The sequence below is a fragment of the Rhinocladiella mackenziei genome (genome assembly GCF_000835555.1).
Source record: "Rhinocladiella mackenziei CBS 650.93 unplaced genomic scaffold supercont1.5, whole genome shotgun sequence".
NCBI lineage: Eukaryota > Fungi > Ascomycota > Eurotiomycetes > Chaetothyriales > Herpotrichiellaceae > Rhinocladiella > Rhinocladiella mackenziei.
Genome location: NW_013550600.1, coordinates 1,206,776 through 1,222,486, shown reverse-complemented (window position 1 = coordinate 1,222,486; position 15,711 = coordinate 1,206,776). Strand labels below are relative to the sequence as shown.

The following is a 15,711-nucleotide window of genomic DNA, read 5'->3' as shown; positions in this document are numbered from 1 at the left end:
TCATTTTACCACTGTGCTTTCTGGAACGACAGGTCTGCTCATAGTGTCTGTAGCCAATTCGATTTTCTCTTCTTTCCTATTAAGATAGCTCAAGTATGCCTGCCACGCGACGGCAAAAATGCCCGAAAACATGAATCTGTACTGCGGCATGATAAACCAAAAGCTGAATGCGGTGACTGCCGGCCACAATTTGAGTGAGTTGACGACGCTCACAGGCACAGCGGCTTTGACTCGTGCAATCACACCCAATATCGGTTCTCCAGTCAAGAGTGCTTGCATGCCGAAGAAGTAGGTATTGAACACTGGCGCAAAAACTGCTTGATTTACTAGGACTTTGGTAACGATAGACGCGAACTTCGACGAGAAATTGAAGTTTTGGCCTAGGAATAGGAACCTGCTCTTCCCATCAGGAACTGAACTTTTCTGTACTTGTTTCTAACAGGGAAGGGGGGGGGGGTGCATCCAGTCCCAATTTTGCATCCAACACATACCATTTGTATCCAGGAATTGCGGCTATCGCACCGATCGTCAACATTCTCAATGTTCTCGTAGGATCATACAGTTCTCCTCCAATATCCTGCGCCAGCAGATCACCACACAAATAGGTCGTCAGAGTCGTACATAGCTGTACAGTGTATGGTCTTTTCACTTGCGTGCGATGGAACCAATTGAAGAATGTAGACACCGGGCCCAGTCGATGGTACCACAGTTGGATAGGAACGTCGAGCGGTTCATTCTTTGCACTTTGGATGGTCACTTCGTTTGGCGGGTGTGGAGGAGGATTTGACGAATCTTTGCGCGCAGTCGAATTTGAGGAGTTTCTCGGGGCATGTTGAGATCGAGGCCGGGACACTCGTACCCAAGGACTTCTGGCACCAAATATGAACGACGCTCGCTGCAAAGGAATCATTATCAGTTCAGTGCCATGTTGTTGACTCAAGTTTTCTGCGCCTCTATTAAAGGCATCTTTCTCTCCGTAAGTCTGGTCCACATATCGGAACCCATTGGAGGCTGGAGGGTTTTCCGCAAAACTGTTTGCCGAATTCGGCTGCAGGTCCCATGCCCGATAACGCCCCTTAGGCACCCTACCCCCCTAGATTATCCCCCTGCGAACTTCTCTCACTGCATCCCTAAGCCACTGCCAAACATATGACTCACCCTGAAGCGGCGACAGCACACACCCGATGACTCGGCCAGAATCTTGCTACGGTTTCAAGCCCAGCATGACACAGGACTCAGAAAACATTGTAGAGCTTTCGTGTTTGACATGATGGTATTCAACGTCTATCTGATCTCAGCGCATTCTCTGCTGTCCATGTCATGTCTGCATGACGTGGGGTACTACTGCTGATGTACAAGCAGGAACGCCGAAAAAGCTCCCATAACCCCATGATTGATTTGTTTAATACAAGCCATATGATTCATTCCCGTTTCGCCGGTGCAACTCATGAAAACCTCCATACCCATCATGACCAACTTCCTCATGATTGACCCACAGTAATTTGGAGTGAAGCCGGTGTTCAAGTCATCTAAGATCGTTCACCGCGGAGACGACGAGCAAGCTGGATGTCCTTGGATTGAATGGTGACACGCTTGGCATGGATAGCGCACAAGTTGGTATCCTCAAAGAGGGAGACAAGGTAGGCCTCAACTGACTCTTGAAGAGCGCCGATGGCAGAGGATTGGAAGCGAAGGTCAGACTTGAAGTCTTGGGCAATCTCACGGACGAGACGCTGGAAGGGAAGCTTGCTGTTGGGACCGTTAGCTGAGATTCAGGCAGTAGAAATAAGGTTGGTATGACCGACCGGATGAGCAACTCAGTCGACTTCTGGTAACGACGAATCTCACGAAGAGCGACAGTACCAGGCTTGTAGCGATGAGGCTTCTTGACACCTCCAGTGCTTGGTGCGGACTTGCGAGCTGCCTTGGAGGCGAGCTGCTTTCTTGGGGCCTTGCCACCTGGGAGTGGAAGTCAGCGACGATGACCACCAAAGGCGACGATGAGGACAAGAGCAATCCTTACCAGTGGATTTACGAGCAGTTTGCTTGGTACGAGCCATGGTTGATGGTTTGATCGATGAAAATTCGAAGATGTGGTAGAGTGTGATGAAGTTGCTGAAGAATGAAGAGATTAGAGATGATAAGTGAGGCTGACAAGGAAGAAAGCCAACTGGCGGAACTGGGCGGGACGAGGAGGTATTTGTAGCCGGAAGGGAGCGAGGGCGTGGGCTTGGCGTGATCCAGACTTGCAGATTACACAAGTGACTGTATTGGCGCAGGCAGTTGTGTTGATTTTTTTGCAAAACACTGACCCAGATCAGGCCTGCTTGAAATGATCCGTGTTTGGGCTTCTTTTGGCGGCACTTTTGGCTGTGATCCCCCATGCTGCCCAAATTGGCTCCTGATCCCACGGCTTGGCGTACCACCTCAAGATCTGTCTCGGGCGCCTGCGACGCGATCCAACCCAGCACATGGTGTCTGCACCGCGCAATAATTGATAAAATTACCGTGCAAATGATCGCATGAATCACTTGTCTTTTCTGCGTGCAGGATCACTTTGGACGATGCGTGGTGGTCGAGAGATCAGTAAATCAGTGACGCGGCAGGCAGCGTTGGTGGTTGACGGTGCTAAATTCTGATTGGCTGTGATCTGGTGTGTGCAGGTTGATCTGGGAGGTACTGCCGGGGTGCATAAGTCTGTCCCCGCCGCGCTTCCCAATCAAGGTCTTCTTTCTCCCCTCTATCCAAAACATCCAACGAACTCTCCGCATCTACACATATTCCAATACTTCTCTTCACACACCTTCAGCTTTTCAAATCAAAATGACTGGACGTGGCAAAGGTGGCAAGGGCCTCGGCAAGGGCGGCGCTAAGCGTCATCGGAAGATCTTGCGCGACAACATCCAAGGTATCACCAAGCCTGCTATTCGACGTCTCGCCCGTCGTGGTGGTGTCAAGCGTATCTCTGCCATGATCTATGAGGAGACCCGTGGTGTCTTGAAGACCTTCCTTGAAGGTGTCATTCGTGATGCCGTCACATACACTGAACAGTAAGTCCAATATTGTCTACCGACTTGAGTGCCATGTGCTGACTCTTGGTTCAGCGCCAAGCGGAAGACTGTCACTTCTCTCGATGTTGTCTATGCTCTCAAGAGACAAGGCCGCACTCTCTACGGTTCGTATCCATGTTTCTCCACCACCTTGCTTTGCTAACTATGTCTAGGTTTTGGTGGTTAAAATGCTTTTTCACTCACTTAGATCATGACATTGTCCTGGCATGTTATGTTTGCCATCGTCCATGACATGACTGCCTAATTTTGGCTTTGAGTTCGGAGTGGTTAGGTACGCAAATGGGTTCTCAATGGGGTTGTAGGGTCATGGTTACGATGGGATGGCAAATCACAAGGCGCCTTGATGTATCATATAGGCACGATGAACAGCCTGGTAGGCGTTCACAGATGGGCTGAGCCATAAAAATATGCATCAGCCGTCATGAAATAACATTTCAAAGGAAACTTCTATTTGTGGTATGGGTGTCGATGACTCCATTTGCTTGTGAGTTCGGATGTAAACATTGGTTAGGATCGTAAAGTCCTTTTCGATGACCCTTTAGGTGAGGGCTTGAAGAACATTGCAGTGGTTCTCGTGCGGGTTGGAAAGCAGGGCGAGGTTATCATGGTTTAGAGCATGAGTCAATTCTGCCGTTGAAGGGCCTTTGCGGGATGACCGAAGTCATTGTTTGCGTTCAAGGTTCCTTCGCTGGTTGGCAGGAACGAATAGTATCATCAGTGCTTGATATGGGAACGCACATAGCCTGAGTCCTCGTGAATTCAATGTGTCGGTGAGCTATATGCGTCAATCAAGGCTTTGGGGGTGGGAGAAAAGCGTGTCAATCTTTCAAAGATGGATCGGCAAGCGATTTAGAAATATCGCGCGCAAATCAATTCACGTCAAGTCCGCCTGGCAGGTCAGTAAAGTCCAGATGCTTCGAGATGATCGATCTTGGTTCGAGTCTGCAATCTCCATTTTCAATCCTTATTTCTCTCGCAATTGGCGGATACGATTTTGCTGCATTCAGAGTGGTGGCCCAAGACACAAATTCTCCCCCTTCACTCGAACTTTCGCTCTCAGCTTTTGGACTTCCATGGTCTCTCGGATGCTGAATTCAGGGGGTAGGAGTAGCACTCATTGGGCACGAGGGAGTATGCGTTGCTCAAGAGTTCCGCTCATCGACATGGGGGGCATGCTATGGTCAGGCACGTCCAGCGCATCTATTCTTGCTGTGGGAAAACATTGTAATGTCGAGCCACAACCTGTGCATTGAAGAGTTCTTGTCGGCGACAATTGCCAGGTCCAAATGTTCTGAATGCTGATAAACCATGCATTTGGCCCCTGTCAGGGGTGACGAAGACTGAATTGCTTCTTGCATCGAAGGTCAATCTTGCCACCACCTTGCGACGTTCGTTACTGCCAATTGGGTAATTGTCACACTCAGCTTCCAGGAAAGAGCTCTCCAACATGCGAGGCTTGTGTAGCTGTAAAAATGTGTGAGCGAGAATGGAACATCATCTCCTGGCCTAACTCTTGGTCGGCAAAAAGGGGGTTTTCCCGGGGAGTGTAAGGCTCGTTCATATCAGGCTCGCGGATAAAAAGGGGATTTCAGCCTATGCAGCCATGCCAATAGCCGACTTGGGCAGTGCGAGCCCTGCGCGCCCGACTCGCTGATCTCGTTGGCGAAATGAAACATTCTAGCGAATTGTGCGACAGTGTGGCGAATGCGAGCCATTTGGGGTCTCTACATGTGTCTAGCAAGTCCCCCTCTAAGCAAGCTTGGTCGTTGTTTGCAGATTGGATGGGCATTTGTGCTTTGGGCCGAATTTTTTTTTTAAAAAAAAAATTCTTGGCGGGCAGCCTTCAACTCAGCCAAAAATTTTTTTTCGAGTGAAGCAAACAGCACATCCCACAGACATACAACTCCACGTTGTAAAGTACTGCCTCCCATAGGCCGAGATATGCGATACCCGTTACTTACAAGCCGATTTTATCACCATTGACGGATGCAGCCAATGTCGCGAGCTCAGATCGTTTCGGCACCCCCGTAGATGCAATGGCTTCTGGAAACAGGGAGAAGTCAGCATCGATTATTTGGACCATTACTTATGGCTTGATCGACCAATGCTGAGGGAACCGTTTTCACCATGGAAGTAGCTTTGCACACGAAAGAACCACCTCGTAACAGATCAAATCCAGCTCTCCCGAATTCCACAAGCGAACTGCCGTGGCGGGGGACACACCGTATGTTGAGCGCCAGCTTGCAGCAATTCTTACATCGGAAACGAACCACACGCACGGCACAAGATTTTAGTAGTTTTCGCGTTTCCGCTTCCACAAGTTGGTCTTCTCTAGAGGTGGCCAATCGCATGGAAGTGACCTAAGAATTTCATGCAATCATGTACCAATGGAAGCGACATGCGGTCAACTTATTGCGATTGCAATATGTCAAGCACAGCTACACGAGGCTCTGGAAGCCGGAAGGACTTTCCTGGATGGGTATGCCTTTACCTAAAGTACGGTCAACTGGTGGAATTGGGCTTCCATGAAGGGATACAGACCAAGTTCCACAAGAATGAATAATGCGGGGGTTGGTCGACCACATGGCGAGGGTGTGACAAGCCACAAGCGAGAATCCCTGGTGCCGCATTTCCGAAACTCAGCTTGATTCTGTCACCAAAAGGACCGGAAAGCGGAAACCGAAGTGCCCCGTAACCAGAGTACAATTGATGGCGTGCCACGGAATTGAAGCGTTCCCCAGATGCTAGTTGTGCAGCGGACAGCGGAAAACCTCTCTTCTCTTCTACCTGTGGCGATGCACTATTGCAGACCTTATGGGAACCCATCAAGCTGAGTGTGTGCTGGCGGCAACCACTTGGGATTTTCCTATGATCAACCGGTACGGAGGCACTGCTAGGCTCGGTAGTCAAACTTGCACGAAGGAAACAATCGTGGCTTTGCATGGCACCAATTTCCGAGAGCAACGAAAAAGTCTGTTTTGGGGGATATCAGATTGTTTCTCAATTCCTTCCTTATGTGGTCTCCACTAAATATTGGGCATCTGCCTTCCTATCCCAGTTAACCTTCCCGGGTAAATTCTCGAGATTCCAGATCAGCGGGGGCCCCCGAGGACAACCGGGTTACGTTCCGGTCTCCTCTGCTCTCCAATCAGCTCCACCCTGATCAGCCAACAAAGTTTTTCGTCAGCTGCAGGCCCGGCTTCTGGACCGCTGCAAGGGTGGTCTAGTTGGGTCCCAGCCTTACAGCCAACAGCCCTAAAGCGGCCAGGATGCTAGGGTGGGATGCAACGGCAGCTCGGCAGGTTCCTGCATCTAGACGAAAAATTCGAAAGTCTAGAAAGAAAATGGCGCTTCGAGCGTGGAGCCGGGAAAGATTCCGCCTTGAATTGAAACCACCGCTGAACACTTTGACTTGTCACTGGTCTTAGACCATGTCTCAATCACAGGCCGCGAATGGCCCAGATGAATCACAATCTATACGAGAGGGTTGCCGATCCTGGCGGCAACAGCTGAATCTGGCAAATGTAGACAAATGGACCCAGCCGGCGGAGAAGAAACTTTACCATTCAGATGTACCAGCTACCACGAGGCTACGTGGAGATCAGCACGGGGCCGTGCATCTATGCGAGGAACCAGCTCGCCCAGTCAACTTTGATTCACCTGTCCCAAAGTTACTCAAGTCACCCAACTCCGTCACTCACTCAGCTGATGTGCGACCGCGTGACCGATCTCTTCTGGCAACCCATTTGACGATGATGAGTTCAACCCTTGGAGATGGTGGTCAATCTGGATAACGTAAGTAACGGATACAAAGGGTGTGTTGAAGCGAGAGCATCCACGCAGAACATTCTCGGGAGTCCTCGGATGGTCGTCAGCAGAAACGCCGATCATTGGCCGCGCGGACCGCACAGCCACAGAGACATCGAGCCTGTGGTTGGACGGCGGCCCAAATTGCCAAGAGATGGATGAAGCTGGACGAAAATGACGGGGCCTTGTTCGGACCTATTGGTATGATACGGACGCTGTGACACGACTTCGACTCTTCTCACGGTGCCGCCGGCCGAATAGTCTTTTCCTTGACGTTTACTGCTGGAGGCTGCCGAGTTCTCAGTTATACACGTTTCTGCTGTGTAAAGTCGAGTCATGCTGCACTCCTGGATCGGATCCAGAGCGGCATTTGACATACAAGTATCCCATATCACTTTTTAGGGCAGGTGTAACCCTAGCAATCCTTGTTGAGCGCAACCCAGCAGGCATTGGGGTTGAGTCCTGACCGCAGCAAATTAACACGCTGCCTGGAAAGGGGGCTCGGGACTAACTATTAGGAGCAACTAGACCTGTTAGCGCCCAGCTGGGTATTAACCGCATACCTGCACGTCTGTCAGGTCAGAACGTTCTTTTTCGAATGTATTTGCCGAGAAAAACCTCGCAATGGAGGGGGGGGAGACACCCATGTCATCAAATACGTCACTTGCAGCCCGCAAAGCCTGCACCCTGCTGCGACGCTCGCTCACCTTCGTCCCCTCTGGATCATTTTTCCCTGCGGCGCTCGTTCCGGCCGAATCTTCTCAACACAAACTTCTATTATTCAACGCAACCATATCCCGAACACACACACCTCTCTTTCCGTTTTGCAACGCCGCCTTAGGAGAAGGTTTAAAAAAAAAATTTCTTATTTCCATTCTCCCAGAAAAGCCCATATTTGGTCGCTCCCACTCCCACATCGCCGATACCTCCGTACACTGCTCTTGAATCAGATCACCTGCTCAACAATCTTTCTATCCTCTTCGACTTCGGTCTTTCGTCAGCCCGACTGTGGCCGGAAATATTCAAAATTACTCTCTCGCGTATATACATTTGCCACCCGATCCTTCCAGTCCTGCCCTACGTTTCCCACTTCTCCGAGTCCACGTATACACATCCTCAACCGAGTCCTCTCCATCGTGCATTACCAATCTTCAATCAATCAACGCACCTGAAGATTTACACAACGGATATTATATCCTACTTTGATTTAAATTCATTTTTTCGCCTCCTTCATACCACTACACACTCTTGATGCAAACAACATCGACAACACCGTCACTCAGTCCGTCCGTCCGCATTCAACACTCCAGTCCGACCCCTGCTCCGACCTCTACGACGTCACAACCCTCCATGTTGGCCCAGAGTGCGCTGGTAGGAGGGTGGAACGACGCATACCATTCAGGAGGATACTTGAGCGCATTGCCAAAGAACTTCCAAGACCAAAGGTTTCATAAGAGAGACTCGTCAGGGTCGTCGGTCACGTCGGTTGGGCCGCCGTCGCCTCTCAACCAGAACACTATATACCCACACATCGTCGCCACATCTGACTCGAGTTTTCCGCCTTCCTACGACTTTGACTATACCCAAACTCCCCATACTGCCAAGTCAGAATCTGCCATGATGTACCCACACACCTTTGGCGCCGTCGATATGAGAAGGATCCAATCATCAGGCACCGACGAACGTACGCCATACACGTTGTCGGCGCCGCAATCAGTGTCGACGATGAGTCACAATTCACCCGCGACACCGCATACAAGTTGCGAGCCGGAGTTCGATGACAAGAACATTTATGGTGAGATAGCAATCATGAGCGACGACGAAATGTTCGACTACTCACAATTCGATTCAGGATATCCTACCGCCGCATACCAACAGTCGCTCCAAGATGTCTTTCCAGACCAGCATTTCCCTACCGGCATGGCCTATCCTCAACAGAATATGCAAAGAATGACGGTGGCCTCTCACCGACCAAACATGATGGCGGACCGACTTCAGGCGGCCCAACAAGATCATTTGCGAACCGATTCACCGACATCGAATCCGCGCGACAAATCGCCATTCCAACAAAACTCGCCTTACAATGTGCCGGCCAAAACACAACGACCACCACCCCCGGCGACTCTTCAGAAACAGCGCACGTCGATATCGCCCAAAGAGTTGATGCTGGATGAGCATGACATCGACGAACAGGCAACACCATTGTTTGGGGCTGATCAGTCTCGGTCCATGTTCGGCAACCGGAGAACGCCATCGAATCTTTCCAACTTCTACACTCCCAACATGGCGGCGAGCGACCCGTCGATGCAAATCTCTCAACAGTATCCATTCGTCAGCCAGTCAAATCAACCCACTCCCGACTTCCCGGCGCACATGCTATCAATGGAATCAACAGCGGAGGAAGGATCATCCGAACCTTCTAGTCAGCAATCGCTTCAAAGGCCTAGATCTCAAGCGCCAGCTGCGCCACAACAGTCAGGACAACGCCCCGTCGACACATCATCTGACTCGGGGACTTACTCATGCACCTACCACGGTTGCCACTTGCGATTTGACACGCCGGCCAAACTTCAGAAGCACAAGCGGGAAGGTCACAGGCAGACATCACCCTCGTCGTCATCATCACCGAACCTGGCCTTGCGGAATTCTCAGGCTGGCCCACATCGATGCGATCGCATTAATCCTAGTACGGGCAAGCCTTGCAACTCGATCTTCTCTCGGCCATATGATTTGACTCGACATGAGGACACCATCCACAATTCCCGAAAACAGAAGGTGCGATGCCACCTGTGTACGGAAGAGAAAACCTTCTCACGTAACGATGCGCTGACAAGACATATGCGCGTTGTTCATCCTGATGTTGATTGGGTTGGCAAGCAAAAGCGCAAGAGTCAGAAGTGAAGCGCTGTCTAGGCGCATATCGTCACGCGACTTAGCCAACCAACGCGGAATGAGCGAATTTGCGCAGAAAGGGGGGGGGGAAAAAAAAAAAAAAGAAAAAGAAAAAAAAAACCAAAAACGCTCCTACAATGGCATGGTATTTTTTCTTTTCCAATTTTTTTTTAAGTTGTTCCCATGTCTAGCTAGGCCAGGAGAGCCACGAAGAATGTATGACTATGCGACGGGAATTTTGCTTTTTGTTGATTGGGATGATTGACAAAAAGAGGGGGGCGTTGAGATTCTTCTCGTTGGTTTTCCTGTGGTTCAGCTCAGCGATGACGATGACGACATGAACGCCCAGAGACGCATAGTCAAAGCATGTGATTTGATAAATGCTTTTCCCAATCGGATTGGAGCATGGCGCAGGAAATGGGATTGAAGATACAGGCACAGGGGATTGGACAAATTGGTTACAGAAAATTGTTTTTTCCTTTTCATGAGAGAGGATTTGGAGATCCAAAAAGCACCGCACCAGGCATTTACCGATAGACTGTACCAACACAACACGTTGTTCTTTTTTGGAGTCTGTAAATACTTGGTCGTATGGGTGGATGATAATTGGATAGGATTGCACCCCTCGGGGAAGAGTGAACAAAATGTATGATTCATTGGATTTCAACATCAGATCTACACACTCCTGGCTACTGTTACATTCCTGGCTTCCTTTTCTTTTGTCTGGTAACGTCTGGAAATTTTCCTTACTGGCGGGCCCCAAATTTTGCGCAATTGAATTTTTTCTAGTTCCCTCACTTGGCCCCGGAGGGAATTGCACAGGGAAACATTTTGGGAATGACATGACGTCGTAGGCTGTCGGCCGTCGGTATTCGTGCATACCACTGCTGTTCGGTCACCATTTGTTTTCCGTCTACGTTCGAACATCCCCGAACATTGAGTGGCCTCCAGCGCCAGCCAGTGGTTACTGGCATCAACATTGAGAAACTTAAAATTGAGCTCGAACCCCGACCGAATCCGGAGTCCGTCACGCTGTTTTCAAGAGTGCCGCTATTGGCTCGTCTCCGAAAAATCGGAAGAGTAGGCCTGGGCATTACCAAACTAGGATTTCTCGGTTGCTGCGATGCGGTTTGTGGTCACGGACATGGAATAATAAAACGATAGATTGCTAGTGACTGAGAAGTCCAGGTCGTTGTAGGCCACAACAATAGTTGCTATATCGATTTAGCCTCGAAGTATCCCCATGAGCGTTGATGACATCATCATGCGGCCCCGGATCTAACCGAATTGCTTGATTGGGAAAACCTGGTTGACTTGCAGAGGGCTTTGCTGCTCAGCGCAAAAGCTTTGAAGCCTCAATTATGGACAATGCATAGCGGTGAGCAAACAGGTAGAAGCTGACTATAAGTTGACCAAAATCAACCCTGATGTTTTCCATGGAGAAAAAGGCAGTGTTAGATGCGGGCATATAGTGGACCGGGCCTGTCACTGTTGCCAGGCCCACAGTACACCGCTAATAGGTCATTATGAGATCAAGGCATTGCGTCGACGGGGGGTCGTGGACTCGCATCGAAAGGTCATCGTATCTGGGAGCGAAAATTCTCCTCCGCTTTTGTCAATCATGTCACTTCTGCTGAGAGGGACCTTCACAAGTTGAACTAGGGAGCGTACTATTGTGGCAAGTCCCAAAAACCACGATTCTCGACATTTGTTCATTGTTGAGAATTTACTGTACACAGATCAAACATGAGAAGGGAACGCTGTGTGGCGAGAAGGCGACGACATTGGACCACATGGCCGACTAGTAACTAAACCGAAATAGGAAAGTTTGTTCCACGCTTGTTTTTTTGGTCGAAGTTGCATTTCCCCTTCATTCTGGATAGGAGGTACTGATATATACCAGTTGCTAGTGCCAGTGTCAGATTTCGCGAGATAGGGTGCACGCCACCAATATTTCTGTGAAAGCGACAGTGTCGACACGGAAAACAGTTTTCTTTTTCTTTTCCACTGAAGGCGTCATGATGATGATCCGAAGACCAAAGCTGTCTATCAGGAAGCTCTTTCACTTTTTGGGGGGGGGAGGACAGAGAGCAGAACGTACCCAGATGGGCTAACTGGGGATCGACTCAGGTTCGCTGCTAAAGGGTTGGTTCGTAGAATGGTATCCGCAGCTGCTATTTCCTGTCATGAGTCCTGGAAGTTTTTCGTGGTTTCCCGTAGTTTTCACTAAATGACTGATATTCCTCCGTTATTGCAGGAAAAAGGTTACACAATGACGGGCCAACAGTGTACTGGGCTACCAAAACTAGTAACCCCATCCTTGCTTTTCAAACGTCAGCAGTGACGCCAAATCCGTACATGGATTTGCCAATTGAGTCTTTCTCTGATTGGCTTGCTGAGTTCGAAACATAAAAATGATCCAATGTCTTGCTGGCACGGAAAACTGACTCGGCATCTATACTGTTGAAAAGAGTACTCGATTGCGTTGAGGGGATTCGAGAAAAGATATTGACCTTTGCTTGCGAAAGTGCCAGTTGAAAAGGGCGTCTCAGGTGGAAGCCACTTAGATTGAAAGTCCTGATGGGTGACCGGTTGCTGAACAAAGTTTGATTTCTGAGGACTCTCTACGTGTAGTTCGGTTAGTAGCCCAGTACACAGTCATGTGCGGTGAGTATGAATTGCGACAGGACAAAAAAGATTATCAGGAGGTCGCGAGCCGAGTCTGCTTGGTTGGTGAAGGCCGATGAAAGGTTTTATCGTCGGATTATCTTCTGAACTGATCGCAAGCTCGCAAGGCTGGCCTAAGGCCCCAGTCGAGAAAACCTAAATAGTCATACTATGTATGTAGGCCTGTGCACATTGAGAAGATGATGAGGGAGAAAAATCAAACTTGCATCTTTGCGTCCGGAAACTTCCGGAACATCGGCGACAGCCTCACTTCAAGCCCTAAAAGGATTAAGTTGTGTTCAACTTTGATGCATCGCTTCTGCAAACGCATCGTACCAGCATTTAGAAAAAGGGTTTTATTTGAGCAGAGACAAGTCCCAGTGGAAACTGGCATTTGCGATTCTGTCCCACAAGTTGCGAAATTTGGAATTGTGGTTTTGAATTTCTCCGAACATGAATCGCCGAGCTCCTCGAATCGGGACGAGAGCAAACTGATTCTCGGAGTTTTCGTGCATTCGGACGATGTTCGGTTTGCAAAGGGATTGCCAAGCTCTACTGGAGTTGCCGCTTTAACAGGACGATTAAAGGAAAAACACTTTTTGTGACCTTTCGGCTGGAAAGGAGGTCTATTTCGCTATGGAATTTTCGGGGTCCACTCGAGGTGAATATGGGGTGTCAGCCTTGCCTTCAGGGTTGGTATCATATTCTGCAGCATGATATGATGATGGCCCGACATCGCTAACCAAACATAGCACGTGATGATACCCCGATATGGGAACGTTGGTGTAAGAACGAGCAAAGGAAATGATATTTATTCCATTTCGACGGAGAATCAGGTGATGGCCAGCCATACTACTGTCCAAGTTAGGGAGGAGGGACGGGATGTGTGAGTGAGATTCATTATCAACCAGCGTCTCTTTCGCACATCCTGATATGGGAACCATATGGATTTGGTTAGGCTCAGCTGACGCTAGCAACATCACAAAAGCTAAAACCTGGTGATCGAGTGGGATGTTTTCAAAGTGTGGTGATTATCGAAATGCCATGGGACCCGGGCCCCTAGTAAGGAGCACGCGGTTAGGATGAAGCGGCATACGAGGTTGTAGAAGGATCTTGCAGAAGTGTGGAAGACGGAAGGGAATGGGCCCGGTCGGCATGTGACTCTGACATTTCGTGTTGGTCTCCGCCAGACGAAACGTAGTCCCAAAAAGGCAAATGTAGAGTGATCCCTTTCCTGGTCCACTCCATGATCAGCTCTATGGTCTCCTCATGTTTCGTCATGATCACCAGCAGCGGAAATCTTGTCATGTAAAAAAACAATACACCAGGCATCAGTTTTTCGTTTGACATTTCAACTGTGGCGCAGTCTCTGTCGTATCAAGGCTCCCCCAGCTGTACCAGGCTTTGAAGATAAGTGCTGATGGCATATGGGAAAGGTCAAGCATTTCCCAGCATCGGTGCCCGACAAATCCAATGTCTCTCTTGTAGCTCGGTAAGCACCCATCGTGCCGTGCTGCCTTTAAATGCTTGATCCAGATTTCCAGCAATCACCTCTGCCTTTCGATCTCCATCTGTCAAATGCGGAACACGGAACATAGTCCATTCCAGCCCTTCATCCTTAGAACCCACCTTTATCACCGTGTCGGCGATAGCTTTCATTTCTGCATTGGCCTGAGGGGCCAAGAGCAAGGGTATCCAGGTGTAAAACCACCATTTCCACGGCATCGACTTTCTTTCGGCGGGGAGGCAGAATGCCGTGGGTGTGCTGAGGGCCAGGATCCGAGACACACCGCAAGACTTCATAGTCGGCAGGATGGAATTCGCGAGTGCATCCGCGATGGGATGAGACTTGTCCCGAGTGAACACGGCTTGAAGCGAAAGATAGGCACCTAAGAACGAAATCACTGCCGATACCGGCGAGAATGAGGGATCGTTAGATGCTGAGAGCGCAATTCTCAAAGCCTGACCATCGTTGAGTTCTCCCTCCACCATTCGAATGCCAGCCTTGCCGGTTGCCGAGGCAGGAATTTTCGATTTCGAGCTGGCGCGAACATACAAGGTCAGCGCGGGCTTCTGAGGCAATTCGAGCACTGCATCAATGAAAGCGAGGCCCGACCCACCCGTCGCGCCGAGGAGAAGAATATGGTGTTGCTCCATTGTCGTTGATTCTTGGCCGAGGAACATGGGAATTTCGGAACGATGGTGTGTGAATTCCCGATAGGCACCCTAAAGCGATGAAGAAATGTAGAGGTATTCCATGTTAATTGTTGTGCGCCCGTGGAGTAGTAGCTTTCCAACTAGAATTTACCTGAATTTCTCAGCCTTGCACATTTCGTCCGTTGGCGGCGCTTGTTTGCCCCGACATTGGAAGGAAACTATGCTCAGCATGACCATCATACTTTGACCACTGCTTATGAGAGTGGATGTTTGGTGCGTGTTTTGGTACGATAAGGTGTCAAGGTCCCACGTCAGCATGTTGGTTAAACCTTCATCGAATTCGTGACTGCAGCGATGTGCCGAGGACTTCAGAGATTATCAGTATCAGCATCACATGGGGGAGGCAGTCTTCTCGATGGAGTGGTCTTAGGTTCTACGTCCGAAGAGAGGCAACAGCCTGTGTCTTCATTCCGGCGAATCCTTCGAGCGTCAACTTACCATTTTGTACCATTTGACTCCATCTATGCACATGCTGCGAAACCTGGTGACAACTGTGCAGCATTTTTGTATACCCAGGGATGCCTGAGAGCCTCAGCTAGTTCATTTTTCCCGGCATCATACATTCAAGTTGGGTATACAGGCTTCCACACCAATGACGTCCTAAATGCCCACGGCGACAGCAAGTCAACAGTCGGGGATGCCTTGCAAGGTGTGATAACCGATTACTTATTCCTCTTGTTCTCTATCCGATTCTAGCAGTCGATGTCATTTGTCCCACGTTCTCGTCAAAGACCTTGGCTGGCTGGTACCGGCTTGATATTCCTGCGTGGTTCCGTCCTCTGTGGCCGTTTTCAATCCAGGGTGGTTCCCTCAAGTCAAAGGGTAGCCGCTGCTACACCCAATGCCTCAGAGTCAAAGACACGAGGCAACCTCAGACTGGACGAAGTCGGACGGGGCCAAGAGTATGGGAACTTGCTGATACTGGTCCCGGGCAGAATTATGTGGAGGTTTCTGCGCTGCTCGTCGTGTTCGGTGCCTGTCGGCTATTGATGTTTATAAAGACCAAAGAGTAATTCATCCATTAAAAGTCATTGTGTTGATGACGGGTGATCTCTCA

The 15,711-nt window shown here is 49.6% G+C and overlaps 5 protein-coding genes across 5 annotated transcripts; 2 read left to right on the top strand and 3 right to left on the bottom strand.

Moving 5' to 3' along the window:
- Z518_06917 (uncharacterized protein) lies at window positions 1-910 on the bottom strand (the record flags this gene model as incomplete). The annotated part of the gene is made up of 2 exons (XM_013415047.1): window positions 1-394; window positions 492-910. 2 exons carry the CDS (start codon window positions 908-910, stop codon window positions 1-3), a joined length of 813 nt encoding a protein of 270 aa, XP_013270501.1.
- A 619-nt stretch (window positions 911-1,529) lies between these two features.
- Window positions 1,530-2,060, bottom strand: Z518_06916 (histone H3; the record flags this gene model as incomplete). The annotated part of the gene is made up of 3 exons (XM_013415046.1): window positions 1,530-1,749; window positions 1,806-1,959; window positions 2,024-2,060. 3 exons carry the CDS (start codon window positions 2,058-2,060, stop codon window positions 1,530-1,532), a joined length of 411 nt encoding a protein of 136 aa, XP_013270500.1.
- Window positions 2,061-2,823: 763 nt separating this feature from the next.
- Z518_06915 (histone H4) lies at window positions 2,824-3,213 on the top strand (the record flags this gene model as incomplete). Its single annotated transcript, XM_013415045.1, has 2 exons — window positions 2,824-3,050; window positions 3,105-3,213. The coding sequence occupies 2 exons, from the start codon at window positions 2,824-2,826 to the stop codon at window positions 3,211-3,213; spliced, it is 336 nt and encodes a 111-aa protein (XP_013270499.1).
- A 5,015-nt stretch (window positions 3,214-8,228) lies between these two features.
- Window positions 8,229-9,779, top strand: Z518_06914 (uncharacterized protein; the record flags this gene model as incomplete). The annotated part of the gene is made up of 1 exon (XM_013415044.1): window positions 8,229-9,779. The coding sequence occupies one exon, from the start codon at window positions 8,229-8,231 to the stop codon at window positions 9,777-9,779; it is 1,551 nt and encodes a 516-aa protein (XP_013270498.1).
- Window positions 9,780-13,874: 4,095 nt separating this feature from the next.
- Window positions 13,875-14,594, bottom strand: Z518_06913 (uncharacterized protein; the record flags this gene model as incomplete). Its single annotated transcript, XM_013415043.1, has 1 exon — window positions 13,875-14,594. The coding sequence occupies one exon, from the start codon at window positions 14,592-14,594 to the stop codon at window positions 13,875-13,877; it is 720 nt and encodes a 239-aa protein (XP_013270497.1).
- Window positions 14,595-15,711: the final 1,117 nt, after the last annotated feature.